Source organism: Triturus cristatus, chromosome 7, assembly GCF_964204655.1.
Source record: "Triturus cristatus chromosome 7, aTriCri1.1, whole genome shotgun sequence".
In the NCBI taxonomy this organism is placed as follows: Eukaryota; Metazoa; Chordata; class Amphibia; order Caudata; family Salamandridae; genus Triturus; species Triturus cristatus.
In genome coordinates this window covers 1,687,972,268-1,687,986,644 of record NC_140590.1, presented here as the reverse complement: position 1 = coordinate 1,687,986,644, position 14,377 = coordinate 1,687,972,268, and the positions used below count along the sequence as shown (strand labels likewise).

Here is a 14,377-nt window from a genome sequence, read left to right as displayed (position 1 = left end):
CACGTTAATGTGGCAGTGAACTCTGCGCGCAGGTCCTGAGACAGGTTTGAAAGGTTACTTCGGTGGGTGGCCCAAGCAGCGCTGTGTGCGCACCAGTAGCATTTTATTTACAGGCCCAGGGTATATTGGATACCACTGTACAAGGGACTTACAGGTAAATTAAATATGCTAAACAGGTGTAGACACATCTTACCAAGTTTACCAGAGAGAGCACATGCACTTTAGCACTGATCAGCAGTGGTAAAGTGCCCAGAGTCATAAAACAACAAACAAGAGGTCAGAAAAAATAGAGGAAGAAGGCAAAAAGTTCTGGGATGACCCAATATCCTAAAGCAAAAGGTACAGCAGGAATGAGCCAGAGGTCATACGATCACTGACTGTCTGGGAACTCTATGGTCAAAAAGCATAAGCCAGCCAGATATGTTACAACCAAAGGTACGGCAGGGATCAACCAGAGGTCGTACAATCACTTTGGACTGTTCCGGGAACTCTATGGTCACGCAGAATGAGTCAGCCAAATCTCTTAAAAACAAAGGTAAGGGAGGAATGAGCCAGAGCTCATACAATCAATCTGGACTGTTCGGGGAACTCTATGGTCAGTCCACAGTTGACATTCCAGTGAGCCTGAAACCTAAAGGCTGGTCGGACTCACTCAGAAACCTTGGGTCTGTGGGTCCACCAGCCTATTCCTGTACTCTTTCAGGAGCAATATTATAAGCTAAAAGGGGCCACCAGAGCTCATAAAACCAAACAACCAGTTGCATTCCCTCAAAAAGCTTGAGTCAGGGGAGGTCACAGGCCTCTTCTTGACTATCGCAAGGGCTCTTGTATAAGCCATGGGGAGACACTGTATTGAACTTGAACTTTTATTATCAGCCTGCAATATATTGATTCCACAATATTGATCACCTCTATATCATCAAGGTAAGTAAATGTGGAAATAGAATATTAAATCCATTCTTGCCATATATGCTTACCTCAAAGATATAAGTCGATATAAGTGCAGTTTGATATTATTAACTTCGATATTGTGACATAAAACCCAGCAAACTTGGAGTGACACCTACAGCTTTACAGACCACAGCAGTCTCTGATTCTCCACTCGCCTTTGTGGGCAGTCAACAGGCAACAAGAGACTCCTAGTAAAACTTTTGGGTCAGTCAAACTGAGGCAGATTGGACAACTAAAGACTTTTGGGCTTCCCTGCAATTTTTGTAAGAACATCTGTAAGGAAAAAGTCAGGCCCCAAAAAAACACAAGCGTTTGGTAGAACTTTCAACAATACCCCTCTTGTAATCCAACAGAAGATAGACATGATCTCAACAAAGAAAGACGCTCTAGAACATGGATACTCGCAAACATTCTCTCAGGGGCCAAAAAGTTTCCCTGTGGTGTGACCGACGGCAGCATTGAGGCCAGCATCATGGCGGTCAGGGCGTGGGAGGTGTAAGATGGTCTTAGGAGAAGCGACGCATGTAAATCTGGTGGTTGAATTGCAACTGAGATCAATCCCAGCTTCCGCACTTGACCAAACTGTGTGATCCTAGGCAATTGTTTTATTTCATTTTGCCATTGGCATTGTAGTCAGGGAGGCATGAATGTTTTTAAATTAATGTTTGAAAACTGTCACTTAAAAATTATTTCGCATTGCACTTTTATAATCTGATGTACTATGGTGAAACGCTTCTGCAGGGTAATGAAATACACTTTTTTTTATTTTGAAGGGACTTTTTCATATTTTTACACACTTGTTGCAAGACGTCTTTCAAAATTAAAGAGCTCCTAAATTTAAGTAGTGCAGAACAGCTTCTGTTCTTCTTTTTTTTTACTTCAGTTCGACTGTAAATTAATGCTTGCTGTTTATTTAATATCTTTATGAAAATTAGTGCTTTGTAAAGTAAGCAGAAAGCTAGTGCTTTTCTTCAACCAGGGCCGCATGTAAAGGTCAGGAGGGTCGCATGCGGCCCCCGAGTCGTACTTTGAGTATCACTGTTCTAGAACTTCGCACTGATGTCATTTAGGAGGGAAAGAAGAGGGCCACACCCTCAACACAGAAAATGTGGACATAGGGAAGCACGTAATGGCCTTCTAACAGGAAATAGATTGATTCCAACAAGCAAAGAGTTTCTGGAGTCTCAGCAAGAAATCTGTCAAGGGCAAGTGGTCAATAAACGGATTCGGACAACCAAAGAGATGCCGTACTACCAAAAACAAAAGATGCTCGGCCTTTCAACGAGAACTCAGGGTCATCCAACAATCAGTAGGACCTCCATCCAATTAACCTACCCTTTGAGATGCTGCGGTCTGATTTTCCGTCAGTCATAACCAGTCGGGATCAAGAGCAGTGGAACGCCAGCGCTGCGATCCCAGGAATTGTCATTGCGTGCAGCGGAGTCCGTCTTGAGGACTGACGAGTAGCTTGGAAAGTCTAAGTGGCGGAGTCTAAATTTATCTGTAAACCTCTCCCAGCTGGATCGTGTACCTCCGTGGACTGAGGTACGTAGTTGTAGAGTCCCTCTGGGCCCTTCCTGATGGCGGATGGAAAACCAGAACCATCTTATTCGCAGCAGCGCAACTCCACTGAGATGGTCTAAGGTGAGTGAGTGCGGATGACTCACAATGTGGTGGAGATTGAGGGATTCTCCTCCCTTCCAGATTACAGTAAGGTCATCAGGGTGCGGTGATCCTCTTGTGTTGTGTGCAAATTCTGTGAGGTCACCAGGTCACCTTACTCCAGAGTCCAATCCAACGCAAGCAGCCAGTCCTTCTGCTCTGTCGATGCACAGCTGCAGACGAGGCCTACCTGGACCTTCTACTAGCCTTTCCCTGAGCTGCAGTTCTTCCACTGAATGATCATGCTGATCAGTGTACTCCAGTCTCTTTCGCCCAAAATAGAAGCCATTGCAACTGTACGTGCTGGAATTACTTGAGATAATATTCAACATGCATTTGCAAAGTCAATAGGGCCCGCCTTTGGGACCTATTGACTTTGTCAAAGGTTTTTAGAGATGCTATCCAGCATGGCTAAATAAAGTGAAGCCTATCATGTCAGCACAGGGGTTGGTGGGAGCCGAAGCAACATTGGTGTCTGGAAGCAACACATAGGGTGTGGGAGGGAGCAAACAGGTGAGAACAAGAACACTGTGGAGCATGGAGGACGGGGAGAGAAAACCATACAGGTGAGAGGACGTTTTCAGCTGGGAGGGATTGAAGCACACGGGTGAGAAAGCAACATGAGCAGGGGCGCACACTAGGGCAAGTGCATTACAAAGTGGGTATGGGGAAAACGAGAGAAAGCTGCACAGAGAGGAAAAGAGACACATTATGAAGACAGCTGGAAAAACATGCACTCTCGTAAAGAGCTTAAATTAAAAGAAAAAAGTAAAAGCAAGCAGTGTAAGGACACAGTAATGTATCCATGCTCCAGGGGAGGGAAAATGCAAGAAGAGAAAGGAAAGCCCATGCATGCTAACAAGAAGCAGGCAAATAAGAGTGACAATGAAGTCAAAGAGTAGTAAGCAATGGGCTGACCCTAAGCCCGCAGTAAGCTAACAATACGCCTCGCAGGAGACAGTGCATGAGCTGTCTAGTCAACGAGACCTAAAAAGCATCAGAAGAAGCAGCCAGCAAAGTGAACAACAAAACAAAGCACTAACAAATTGGCAAACGTGTGCCCCTTCCTGCACAGAAACAAACCTGCATGCAACGCAGGCACCCTTGCTCCCTGGTGCAAGGGTGCCTGCGTTGATGCTAGGCAGCACATTGTGAGGGAAAAGTCAGGAATCCACCATACCACTTAATTACGACACATTCCTGCCCTTTCCCAGTGCCGCAGTGCAGCGCAGCAAGGTGACTTGCTGCGGCTGCACTTCGCCACTTTTTCATAAATTTGCCCCCTGGTTTTGAACTCGACCTGATGTGGAATTCATATAAGCACATGGTGGGGTTGCATAAACTGAGACTCCAAGCCGCTGGAGGAGGTAGGAGTGTCCCAGATTGTGAGTTATATCTATTTGACTTCACAGCCACAAATGGATGGGCAGATGGCTTGGAGAAACTCAGGGAACAGACTCAGAGACCATGTGGAATGGGCTGCTAGCCAACAGCAATCCGATTTACTGATTAGACCCAAGCAGAGCAAGTGTCAGCTCCCACAATTAGGGATAGTGGTGATGTCCTGTTGGTAACTTTGTTTAAAGAAAACAAGATTGATGACAGCCGATGGCCCTAGCATCGCCTTCGATGATGTACCCAACTTTCAGAAGGATGATAAGCCTTAGCAGATATGACAGCAGATGGCCTCAGCATCGCCTTCGATGATGTACCCAACTTTCAGTACGGTGATAAGCCTCAGCAGATATGACAGCAGATGGCCCCAGCATCGCCTTCGATGATGTACCCAACTTTCAGAATGGTGATAAGCCTCAGCAGATATGACAGCAGATGGCCTCAGCATCGTCTTCGATGATGTACCCAACTTTCACAAGGGTGATAAGCCTCAGCAGATATGACAGCAGATGGCCTCAGCATCGCCTTCGATGATGTAACTAACTTTCAGATGGGTGATAAGCCTCAGCAGATATGACTGCAGATGGCCTCAGCATCGCCTTCGATGATGTACCCAACTTTCAGAAGGGTGATAAGCCTCAGCAGATATGACAGCAGATTGCCTCAGCATCCCCTTTGATGGTTTACCCAACTTTTAGAAGGGTGATAATCCCCAGCAGAAATCAGATTGACCTGCCAACAGAATTAGGACTGTGTGTGTAAGAACTTCATGAAGCTGCAAATGTCAGTGCCTTTGAAGGCTATGTCAGGGATCATGAGGTACCGGGAGGGACAGATCCTTGCTCTATGTTGATAATCGGCATGCTTACGTTACTACGGAGTGCGGAAGAACCAGAAAACATCACTTACGGAGTTCTTCAGTTCAAATATACCCTAGGTCAAGGTAGGAAAGGAGTGTTGCTACTGATGAGGGCACTCTGGATGTCCAGCATCCAAATCCTATGAGGTGGGATTTTACCCTGTGATAAAGTCATGCCCAGATTTGCAATCATATCGGGATGGAGACACTCACCTGAATTGATCACAGGATGAGCAAATCTATTGAAACCATAGGCCAGTTTTTACGGTCTATTTCCGCGTTCTAGAAAAAGGATCATAATGATGGTGAACCCAGAATGGTCAACCCCCCCCCCTCAAAAGTTGACCATTGGCCGTCTCTCAGAAAGAAGACTGTTTTTGGCTGTATAGATAGGTCTGTGGTTTGATTAGTTGTGTTTGAGGTCGGTGGTTGACGGGAATAAGGGTAGCCTTGGACAGTGGTAAACGTAGACCATGGTATCATACTCCGAGCCCCTCTTAAGAGGAGCGATAGAGGGTCACAGTTAGGATGTCACTGTTTTTGTGGCAATGTACTTCATCTAAGACCTGAGATTGTTACTTCTCCTTTTCTTGCCCACTCAGGTGCAGCGGTGTGAACTCCACCGCAGGTGACTCAAGCAGCAGACAGTGGCTGGACTCTCGGGTGACCAGCCACATACATGGGTGAGATGGAGCAGCTCCGGCAAGAGGCAGAGCAGCTGAAGAAGCAGATCGCGGTGAGTAGGCCGGAGCGTACTCTGATGTCCCTTGCATGAACCATGGTGTGATTTGGGAGGTGGGCTGTCCAGGCACATGAGGAGGCTGACACAGGTCTGCTAGGTCTACCTAGCAGCTGCAGCTTCTGGATGCAGAACAACACAGGTGCAGGTTGGGATACTCAGCCCTATGTTATGATTAGATATGGACGATATTTCCTCAACCCTTAATAGATCCCCCTGATGCTGTCACCCCACCACCAACATTCAGCTGCCCTTGGATCACAAGTAGGGTTAGATGAACTCAATGTGCAAAACAATCTCTGACCACTGTTCTCTCTCACCGATTGCAGGATGCTCGGAAAGCAGTTGCCGACACAACGCTGGCCCAGGTAAGAAGATGCGGAATGGAGAACCCCAGAAAGTGTCAATCCGAACCCTGCGGATAGTGTTTCTTCCAAGCCCTCTGAGTCCCTGCTGCCTACTAATGAGCATTTATACTGCCCTTTTTGAGAACCTCTCCTCATGTACTTATAGGGACATCTCCCCTCTTGCTGTAAATCTCTCCCACCCTCTACTAAGTGTATTTTCTGCACCTCACCCTCAGTATCAGCCTCCCGCCTCATTATGAGTTCATACCACTACAGAACCAGTTTCTCTTCCACCTCTGGTCAGAACCTCTGGTGCCTCTCGCTGAAAATGTTCCTCCCACCCCCTCCTTAGTGCCTCTCCCCCACTACCATTTGGGATTGCCAACCACCATTGCTTCCCTTATTGAGACTCCCCTTTCCACACTCTGCAGCTCACAAGCGGGATGGAGGTGATTGGCCGAATACAGATGAGAACCCGGCGGACCCTCCGCGGACACTTGGCCAAGATTTATGCCATGCACTGGTCCACAGACTCCAGGTAAGACCCTGAGGGGCCGTCTGTTCTGCACCAGTCAGGGGCATGAGTGCCAGCCTGTGGGCATCTGTAGCCTGCCTGGGTCATTTACACTTGGCTGTTGAAATATGTACATGGCTGAGGGGATCTACCTTAGGTTGGAAGCATGCACGCGGTCTGAGGGCATCTGTACCTTGATGGTGTCATTTACACTTGGTGGTGGCCAAATACCAGGATGAGGGTACTCTGTGCCAAGATGGAGATGGAATCTCTTCCAGACTAGAGACATACATTTTCCTTATAGGGGTTTCTAAACCACAGTCTACCTGGCTAGCCACATCTGCACCAGGTTAAGAACATCTGGGCTAGTCTGAAGGCATCTGTACCAGGATACGGGTGTATGCACCTACCTTCGGGGAATCTTTAGGAGAATATGGCCTGGTGTGGTAGATCTGTACCAGGGAGAGGCATCCCTACCAGAATCAGGATATCTGTGCCAACATTGGGGAATTTCTTCTTCTCTGGGGTTATCTGTAGCTGGATGAGGGCATCTCTACCAGGCTGGGGGCATCTTTACCAGCTTTGTGAAATCTGTACTTGACATAGGGCAATTGCTCTAGGCTAGCCTCACCAGGCTAATGGACATTTTCTTCTTCCAGGTTACTCGTTAGCGCCTCCCAGGATGGAAAGCTGATTGTGTGGGACACCTACTCCACCAACAAGGTACTTCTTTGTACTTTTACAACCCCTGCCAGAGCTCCTTCACCATCCTCCATTCCCATTTCTCCTATGCGATCTGTCGGAGAAAGCCCTCTTTTTTTATCTACAAAAATACTCATCAACCATGTTATCTTAGAAAGAACAAGTCAACATAATCTCTCTGAGATACCACACCAACACCATCAATTAGAGAATTAACACCAACAGCATTAACCACAGAGAGCACACTAGATGGACACAGGAGGCTGTAAGACCATATGCAACCCTGACGTCAATGGTAGATTTGTAACCGTTGAGAGAACCTGAAGCGAAGTTTTGGGAGGTATATATCTATATATCTATCTACCTATCTACCTATCTATCTATCTATATATATATGTACACACACACATCAACACACTACCATCTTGAATCAAAGTGAGAAACACCAAAACAAACACCGTCATGAACAGCAGCACCAGGAGATCGAACACACCAACACAATCAATAAGCGAGAGCACAACAACATCGCCAAATAGAGTCACCCTCTCATAAACAACAAACTGAACCAGAGACAATGTTCGCCACCAGACAACAGAAACTCAACACATAAGGTGTTCCAAAAGGATGCCAAGTATAGGCATCTACCACACTCTTCGCTGTTCCACCAGCCCAGTTACCAGAGGTGATGCCAACTGTCGGGCTGTCACCAGGTTGTGGCATGTAAGGAATGCCACAGATGGTGTGCCCCGTCACAACATATACGCACTGCTAAACCTCCTTGTTAACAGTGCCCATCAGCAAGGCTAAAGCACTGCAAGAGGTGGCAAGGTGGTGTGTAATATAGTATTCAATGGTAACGTACAATATACTGGTACAATAACAAAAAAAGCGAGGACTGCCCAGGCTCTTTACTTTACTGTACTCTCCCCTCATACAGAGAGCACTGCATTCTTGACAACATTCCATGACCAAAAAGTGATAGGACTTTTCAGGTCTTAAATGTTCTACTTTGCATAGTGAACACATCACAGGAAGTGACATCACATGACATTTAACCTTAAAATGACAATAACGGGAAATGACCTTACATAACACGTGCCTGACATCAAATTGCAAGAAAAGACTGTATGGCCTTTGAAAGAAGAGTTCTGTGAGTTGGATAAGACACACCGACTGAAATATTTAATTGTGAACCATTGAAACATGACAGCAGATTAGGGGGGCTGGCTGCATCTAGTCTCGCCATTGACTTCCTGTCCTTAAATCATCAAAAATAGTGTCTCCAGATTCTATTCACCACCCAGTGTCTTAGAGCCACGCATTGTGACAACTTCCACCCTTTACATGACTCTCTGACCTTTCATGGTTCCTGCTTCATTCATTTTCACTCTGTGTCTTAGTTCTCTACTTATTTTCATGTGCAAGTTAAAGTAAAGAGGTGAGAAAGAAAAAGGGAAAGACAGAAAGAAGGAAGAAAGAGAGGAGGAAGGGGTAGAGAAGGAGAAGAGTAGAGAGGAGATGAGTGAGAAGAGAGACAAAGGTAGGTAGTGAGAAGAGGAAAGATAAGAAGAAGGAGAAGCAAAGAAGGAGGGAAGAGTTGGGAAGTTAGAGCGAGAACTACATAGGAAGAAAATAAGGGAAAGCTGAGAGAAGCAAGAAAAAATAGATGGGTAGAGGGATGCAAAAGGAAGGAGATAAAGTAAGAACAATAGTAAAAGAGAGGTTGATGGGAAGAAGGAGGGGAGAAAACGAAAGAAGACATGAAGGGAGGTGTGATGAAGTGATGAGAGAAAGAATAAGAGGAAAGGAGGTGGTGAGTGGAAAACGAGATGGGGAAGGAGAGGCATAGAACAAAAGGCTTGAACGACGAGGGAGGTAGAATGAGCAGTGGAAAGAGAATAGATGAATGAGGAGGAAGAGGAGAATTGTGGTAAAGGAGACAGGAAGTGACTGGGTGGGTAAGACACTGAAGGAAAAGGAAATGCGATGACACATAGACAACATTGAGAAGAGAGATGCGGTGAGAGAAGGAGCTAGAGAAAGGGAAAGAAATGGAGGAAGAAAGGTGACGCCGTAGTATCTATCCTCCGTGCCCCCGTGCCATGCACACCTGTCTGGAATGTTGACCACGAGTGATGATAACTTTGCCCCTACCTGAGAAGCTCCAGACTCCGGTGCTTTAATTTGAGCCAGTGGTTTCCGGTGCTCGGCTTGTGACAGTCTGTCACAAGGTGGCGCTGTATGGTTAGTTTAGAGATGACCACAACAACAGTCAATTATTAATTAAATATATATTAAAAAAAGGCTTACCTGACGCCAAAGCCATTCTTGTTGCTTTCGGGAACTGGAATAGTCCAAACAGTCACACTTGTAGGAGTGTGATGGTTAGCAGTTGTGTTGTAAATACTATTGGCAGCATGGCAGGTGCGATGTGTTGTGCAAGCTGCAGTGGCCTCCTGACAAGGGCCCTGGCACTTATCTTGTTTTACAAATTAAGCCCTGATTGACCCTGCTCTCTGACTTTAACAGAGAGTCTGCAAACGAGAGCGAGAGGAAGCAAACAGCTGGTCGCACAGAATTAATACTTTATAGGTGCCTTATAAAAGGACATGTCATTGTTGGCACAAACCATAGAATTTAAAGATAGTTTGGGAGTGGGTGCGTGATGTCACGCAACATGCGTACACGATGACGACGTCACTTCATCCTCTCTGGCGTGTAACTAGTAATCATAAAACTGTTAGTAAAAGCACAAACCTAACTGTCCTAGGAGAAGATTCTCCATAACCCCGCCCTGACAGCCATATATTTGGACAGAAGGACCCCGGGGCTCGCCCTCGTCTATCCATCAGCTGCTGGGTGTGCAGTAGTGAGCACCTCACCGGCTGACGGGGCACCACGTCACTTCCGATGTGAGCAGCTTGCCCTCTGAAGAGACAGAAGCTTGAAAGTAAAGTAAAGTAGACAGGGCTGTGCTGTCCCTGCACGGTTTGATTTCCATTTCCTCTTTCAAGTTGGTATATTTAGAACTATGCAGTGAAGAAAAGCCAGCAAGTTAATTAGACCCTCTTAATTTTTCATTAGGCTCACTTCTATGGAAGCACTTTATGGACACTTAACCCCCAAGTGCCCGAGGATGTTTTCGAATTTGCTTCTTTTTAGGTCTCGCCTGACCCAGCGCATGCGCTGGTCTGGCGAGACTTTTTGTGAGGGCTCAAAAAAGTGCTACCACTGTAGCCTAGAGCTACAGTGCATGTGCGCGGGCTCGCGCACCTCACTTTCGTGGCCGCACTGCCGCTTTGATGATTGATCGCGATCACTTTCGCGGCCGCACGGCTGCTTTGATGTTCTCCGTGAGCCAATTTCTTTTTTTTCCTGTTTATTACTTCTATGTGGTAATGGTGGCACCCGTGCGCCGCCATTACTACAGAGCAGTAATAAACAGACACAAGCATTGGCATAGCCAATAGGTCTCACTTTTGGGACCTTATAACTATTTAGTTATGCAACTGTTGCATGGCTAAACACTTATAAGGTCCCAAAAGCGAGACCTATTGGCTATGCTAATGCTTGTTTTTCTTTTTTCACTGAGGGAAACGCAATGGCCAAGGCATGGCCTGGCTTCATGAAAACGAGCAGGATGGCAAGCACAAATCCGTAAGCGGTAGTGCTGCCGAAAAAGCAGTAGCCAACCACCTACCCAAATCACCTAAACCGATAGGGTTGACAACTATAGCACTCTTACATAGGGGACACCAACTGGCATGGGTGCAAATTCAGGACGGTCAGTGTAAAAATTCAGGACAAAGGGTCAAAATTCAGAACAGAAGGTCAAAATTCAGGACAAAAATTTGGGACAAAACATACGTTTTACAGACATATCAGAGGAGGTCGCACAATACTATATAAGTAATTAGACAACCAAAATAAGTACAAGTCAAAATCGTGCACTTGACAGTTTTTCAGTATGTGCGCAGCTTTGCAAAGCAACACCAGGCCCTTTCTGCAATCATCATTTGTGCAGGAGAAGGCACACCACATGCTGTCACTATATTAGGGCCCATTGTCATTCTATCTGTGATAATCGTCTGCAGTCTGAGAATGACAATGGTCCAGTCCACAGTCTGCACGAGGTCTGGGAGGGGCCGCTGCAGGCAGCCTCAGTCTGTACGAGGTCCGGGAGGGGCCGCTGCAGGCAGCCTCAGTCTGTACGAGGTCCGGGAGGGGCCGTTGCAGGCAGCCTCAGTCTGTATGAGGTCCGGGAGGGGCAGCTGCAGGCAGCCTCAGTCTGTACGAGGTCCGGGAGGGGCAGCTGAAGGCAGCCTCAGTCTGTACGAGGTCCGGGAGGGGCCGCTGCAGGCAGCCTCAGTCTGTACGAGGTCCGGGAGGGCCAGCTGCAGGCAGCCTCAGTCTGTACGAGGTCCGGGAGGGGCAGCTGCAGGCAGCCTCAGTCTGCACGAGGTCCGGGAGGGGCCGCTGCAGGCAGCCTCAGTCTACAGATTAAAAGATAAGTGCGAGAGGCCCAGAGTGGAAACATTTAAACTCATGGGGGCTCTAGAAGGGGAACGGCATACCTTCCTGAAATTCCCCAATTTGATTTTAGTTTGATGTCTGTAGTGTGTCCGTAATTTGGGGACCCCAAATTACGGACGCCTTACAGACATCATACTAAGATAACGGACAGTCCATGAAATTTACGGACAGCCGGTCACCCTACTCTTACACCAAAATCCTAAGAGAACGCCTTCCCAGGGAGTGTGTTCTTCTGCTGTTCCCTCAAGAAGCCCATGCTGCTACACCATCCCCCAGAAGTAGAGGGCACCCTTGTTCTATCCGTACAGCCAGGGTTCCTCCACCATCTACAATATGGAGCAGTCTTACTAAATTCTGAGACGACGGAGCATCCTTACTTCATCCATGCAGCCTGTGCCCCTACACCATCCAGAGCTTCTTCATCATCTGCAGTGCAACGCTATCCTGTATCATTGAATGACGTCAGCATCACTGCACACCCTCCTCTGTGCTTCCAGTGATCCTACATAATCCCCCAAAGCTAGGGCTCTTGCACCACACGAACCATGAGTAATCCTGACACAAAGCTAGATAGAAAGCCCTTCTTTAACTCCTCAGAGCCACTCCTACACCAGGAGCATTGGAGTCCAGATGGTGAGCCCGGGAGGTTGGGGTGCCTGTCCATGTCCTCTTTAAGACCTTTTGGGCAAAATTTATTTTCTCGAGTGAGACGCCTCTTGTGTATCGCGCCTGACTCCAAAATGGCACCCGCATTCGAACGTCCGGAGGGGCCAAAACAACTCCTTAGGGTGTCCCCCCATTTCCAGCTACAGTGTAAAGGCCACTACATCGAGCTGGATCCGCAACTACTGTTCTGACCTTGAGGGACAATCCTGATTGACACCAGAGGCGCCCTGTCCGACTCACCAGTGGCGGCATTCTCTCCCGCTGGCGGTTATTTCTTGACATCACACGCCCCCATTGATGACTGGCGGTCCATGGCTCTATCCTCATGCTGAGCCACTGCTTAACTTACACCCCCTGCCCTCTGGGTTATAGAGATTTTTGGTGACCATTGGAATTCGAACTTCAAGAACTCATCCCCCCCCCTTTGCCTGACCTCATGATGGCCACCTCGTTGGGACCCTCCTCTGTGTTCTATCTCAGCCATCACCCAAGCCTGTTCCTGCACTCCTACCAGGACATTTACTCTGGGTACCCTCCCTCGACTGTTGAGACCTGACTGATGCCCGGTGGAGCCACCCCGATAGCTATTGGGGAGATGGGCTGTGGATTCCCTCCTCGGCAGTCTCCTACCCAGCCGGTCTTTGGGCAGACTCTCCTTCGTATCTCCTGACCTTACCTCCCTCCTCCCCTCATACTATCCCCTACCCCTTTCCACTCTACTTATCTCCTTTCCAGCTCCTGACCTTTGCCCTCACCCACTTGGTTCTGAGTTCCCATCCTGTTTCACATCTGGACATTCTTTTGTGATTTCTCCCTCGTCTGTTGAGACCTAGCTATCTGACCGTTGTCCGATGGAGCTACCTAGAGAGCTAAAGGGGAGACTGGCTGTGGAGTCCCTCCTCGGCCGTCACCTACCCAGTCAATCGTTGGGCAGACTTTCCCTTCGTCTCTCATACCGTCTACCCCCTCTTCCTCTCTGCTTCTCACTCCCCTTCCCCCATCCGCTCTATTTATCTTCCCTTCTCGCTCTTTAATGTGTATGTAACGTGTAATTATTATCATTGTTGTAACATTGTTGAACCTTATGTAAAGCGCTCTGATACCTACGGGTCTAGCCAGTGCTATAAAAAACTCATTAAATAAATAAATAAATCTTTGAAAAACACCATCCCACCATCCACCAAAGAGACCTCACCTAAACTATATCCCAGAGAGAGTGCTTTAGCGGGAGCCTTTCTTTACTGACCACTCTGAAGCACTCTTTCGTATCTTCTCAGAACACTGTTATATCATCCGCAAGTCTCTTACACTACTTCATCCTTCCTACAAGTGAACCCTACACCATCTGCACCAAGAGGTTTCATAACATAGCTCTGATGTAGATGTTGCTTGCAGGTGCACGCCATCCCGCTGCGCTCCTCCTGGGTCATGACCTGTTCCTACGCGCCCTCTGGCAACTTTGTCGCGTGTGGTGGATTGGACAACATGTGCTCCATCTACAACCTCAAGACACGAGAGGGCAACGTCAAAGTCAGCAGGGAGCTGGCTGCGCACACAGGTGAGGATCTTGGTGGTAGTGATGCTGAATACTTGTTGAATACCAACCTGACTGCCAATGACCACAGTGTGATGGAACTGAAGGTTTCCCCTATATTCATGGCTTCACCAAACCTAAGACTGCTGCCAATAATCACATCTAACCTGACTCAAAGAAGGCTCTCAATAATCAGGGCCAGGCTAATCGATAGATGTTGCCTTGAGGCCGAGACCCCCAATTTGGTACCTGAGGACCAAGAACTGACCTGAGTTCTAAACCCTGCTCCGGCACTTGACTGAAAATTGTGTGTTTCTGGGCAAATCCCGTAGGGCCTTATTTATGATGGCTTGTGACACTTTTACACTGCCGTTGCATCACTTTTTGTGAAACAGCGGTGGAATAAATAATGCGGCACGTTGCGCCATATTTACAAAGTGACATATCTAAGCAGATGCATCACTTTGTATATGCC

General features: G+C 47.5%; 1 protein-coding gene across 2 annotated transcripts in view; it reads left to right on the top strand.

Moving 5' to 3' along the window:
- GNB3 (G protein subunit beta 3) overlaps positions 1-14,377 on the top strand; it is a 160,487-nt gene that overhangs the window by 117,694 nt on the left and 28,416 nt on the right. For both annotated transcript variants that reach the window (XM_085619850.1, XM_085619849.1), the window contains exons 2-6: positions 5,470-5,603; positions 5,936-5,974; positions 6,385-6,491; positions 7,127-7,190; positions 13,764-13,926. In XM_085619850.1, the coding sequence (XP_085475976.1) occupies positions 5,547-5,603; positions 5,936-5,974; positions 6,385-6,491; positions 7,127-7,190; positions 13,764-13,926 (430 nt within the window). In that variant the 5' untranslated portion in view covers positions 5,470-5,546. The remainder of the gene's footprint in view (positions 1-5,469; positions 5,604-5,935; positions 5,975-6,384; positions 6,492-7,126; positions 7,191-13,763; positions 13,927-14,377) is intronic.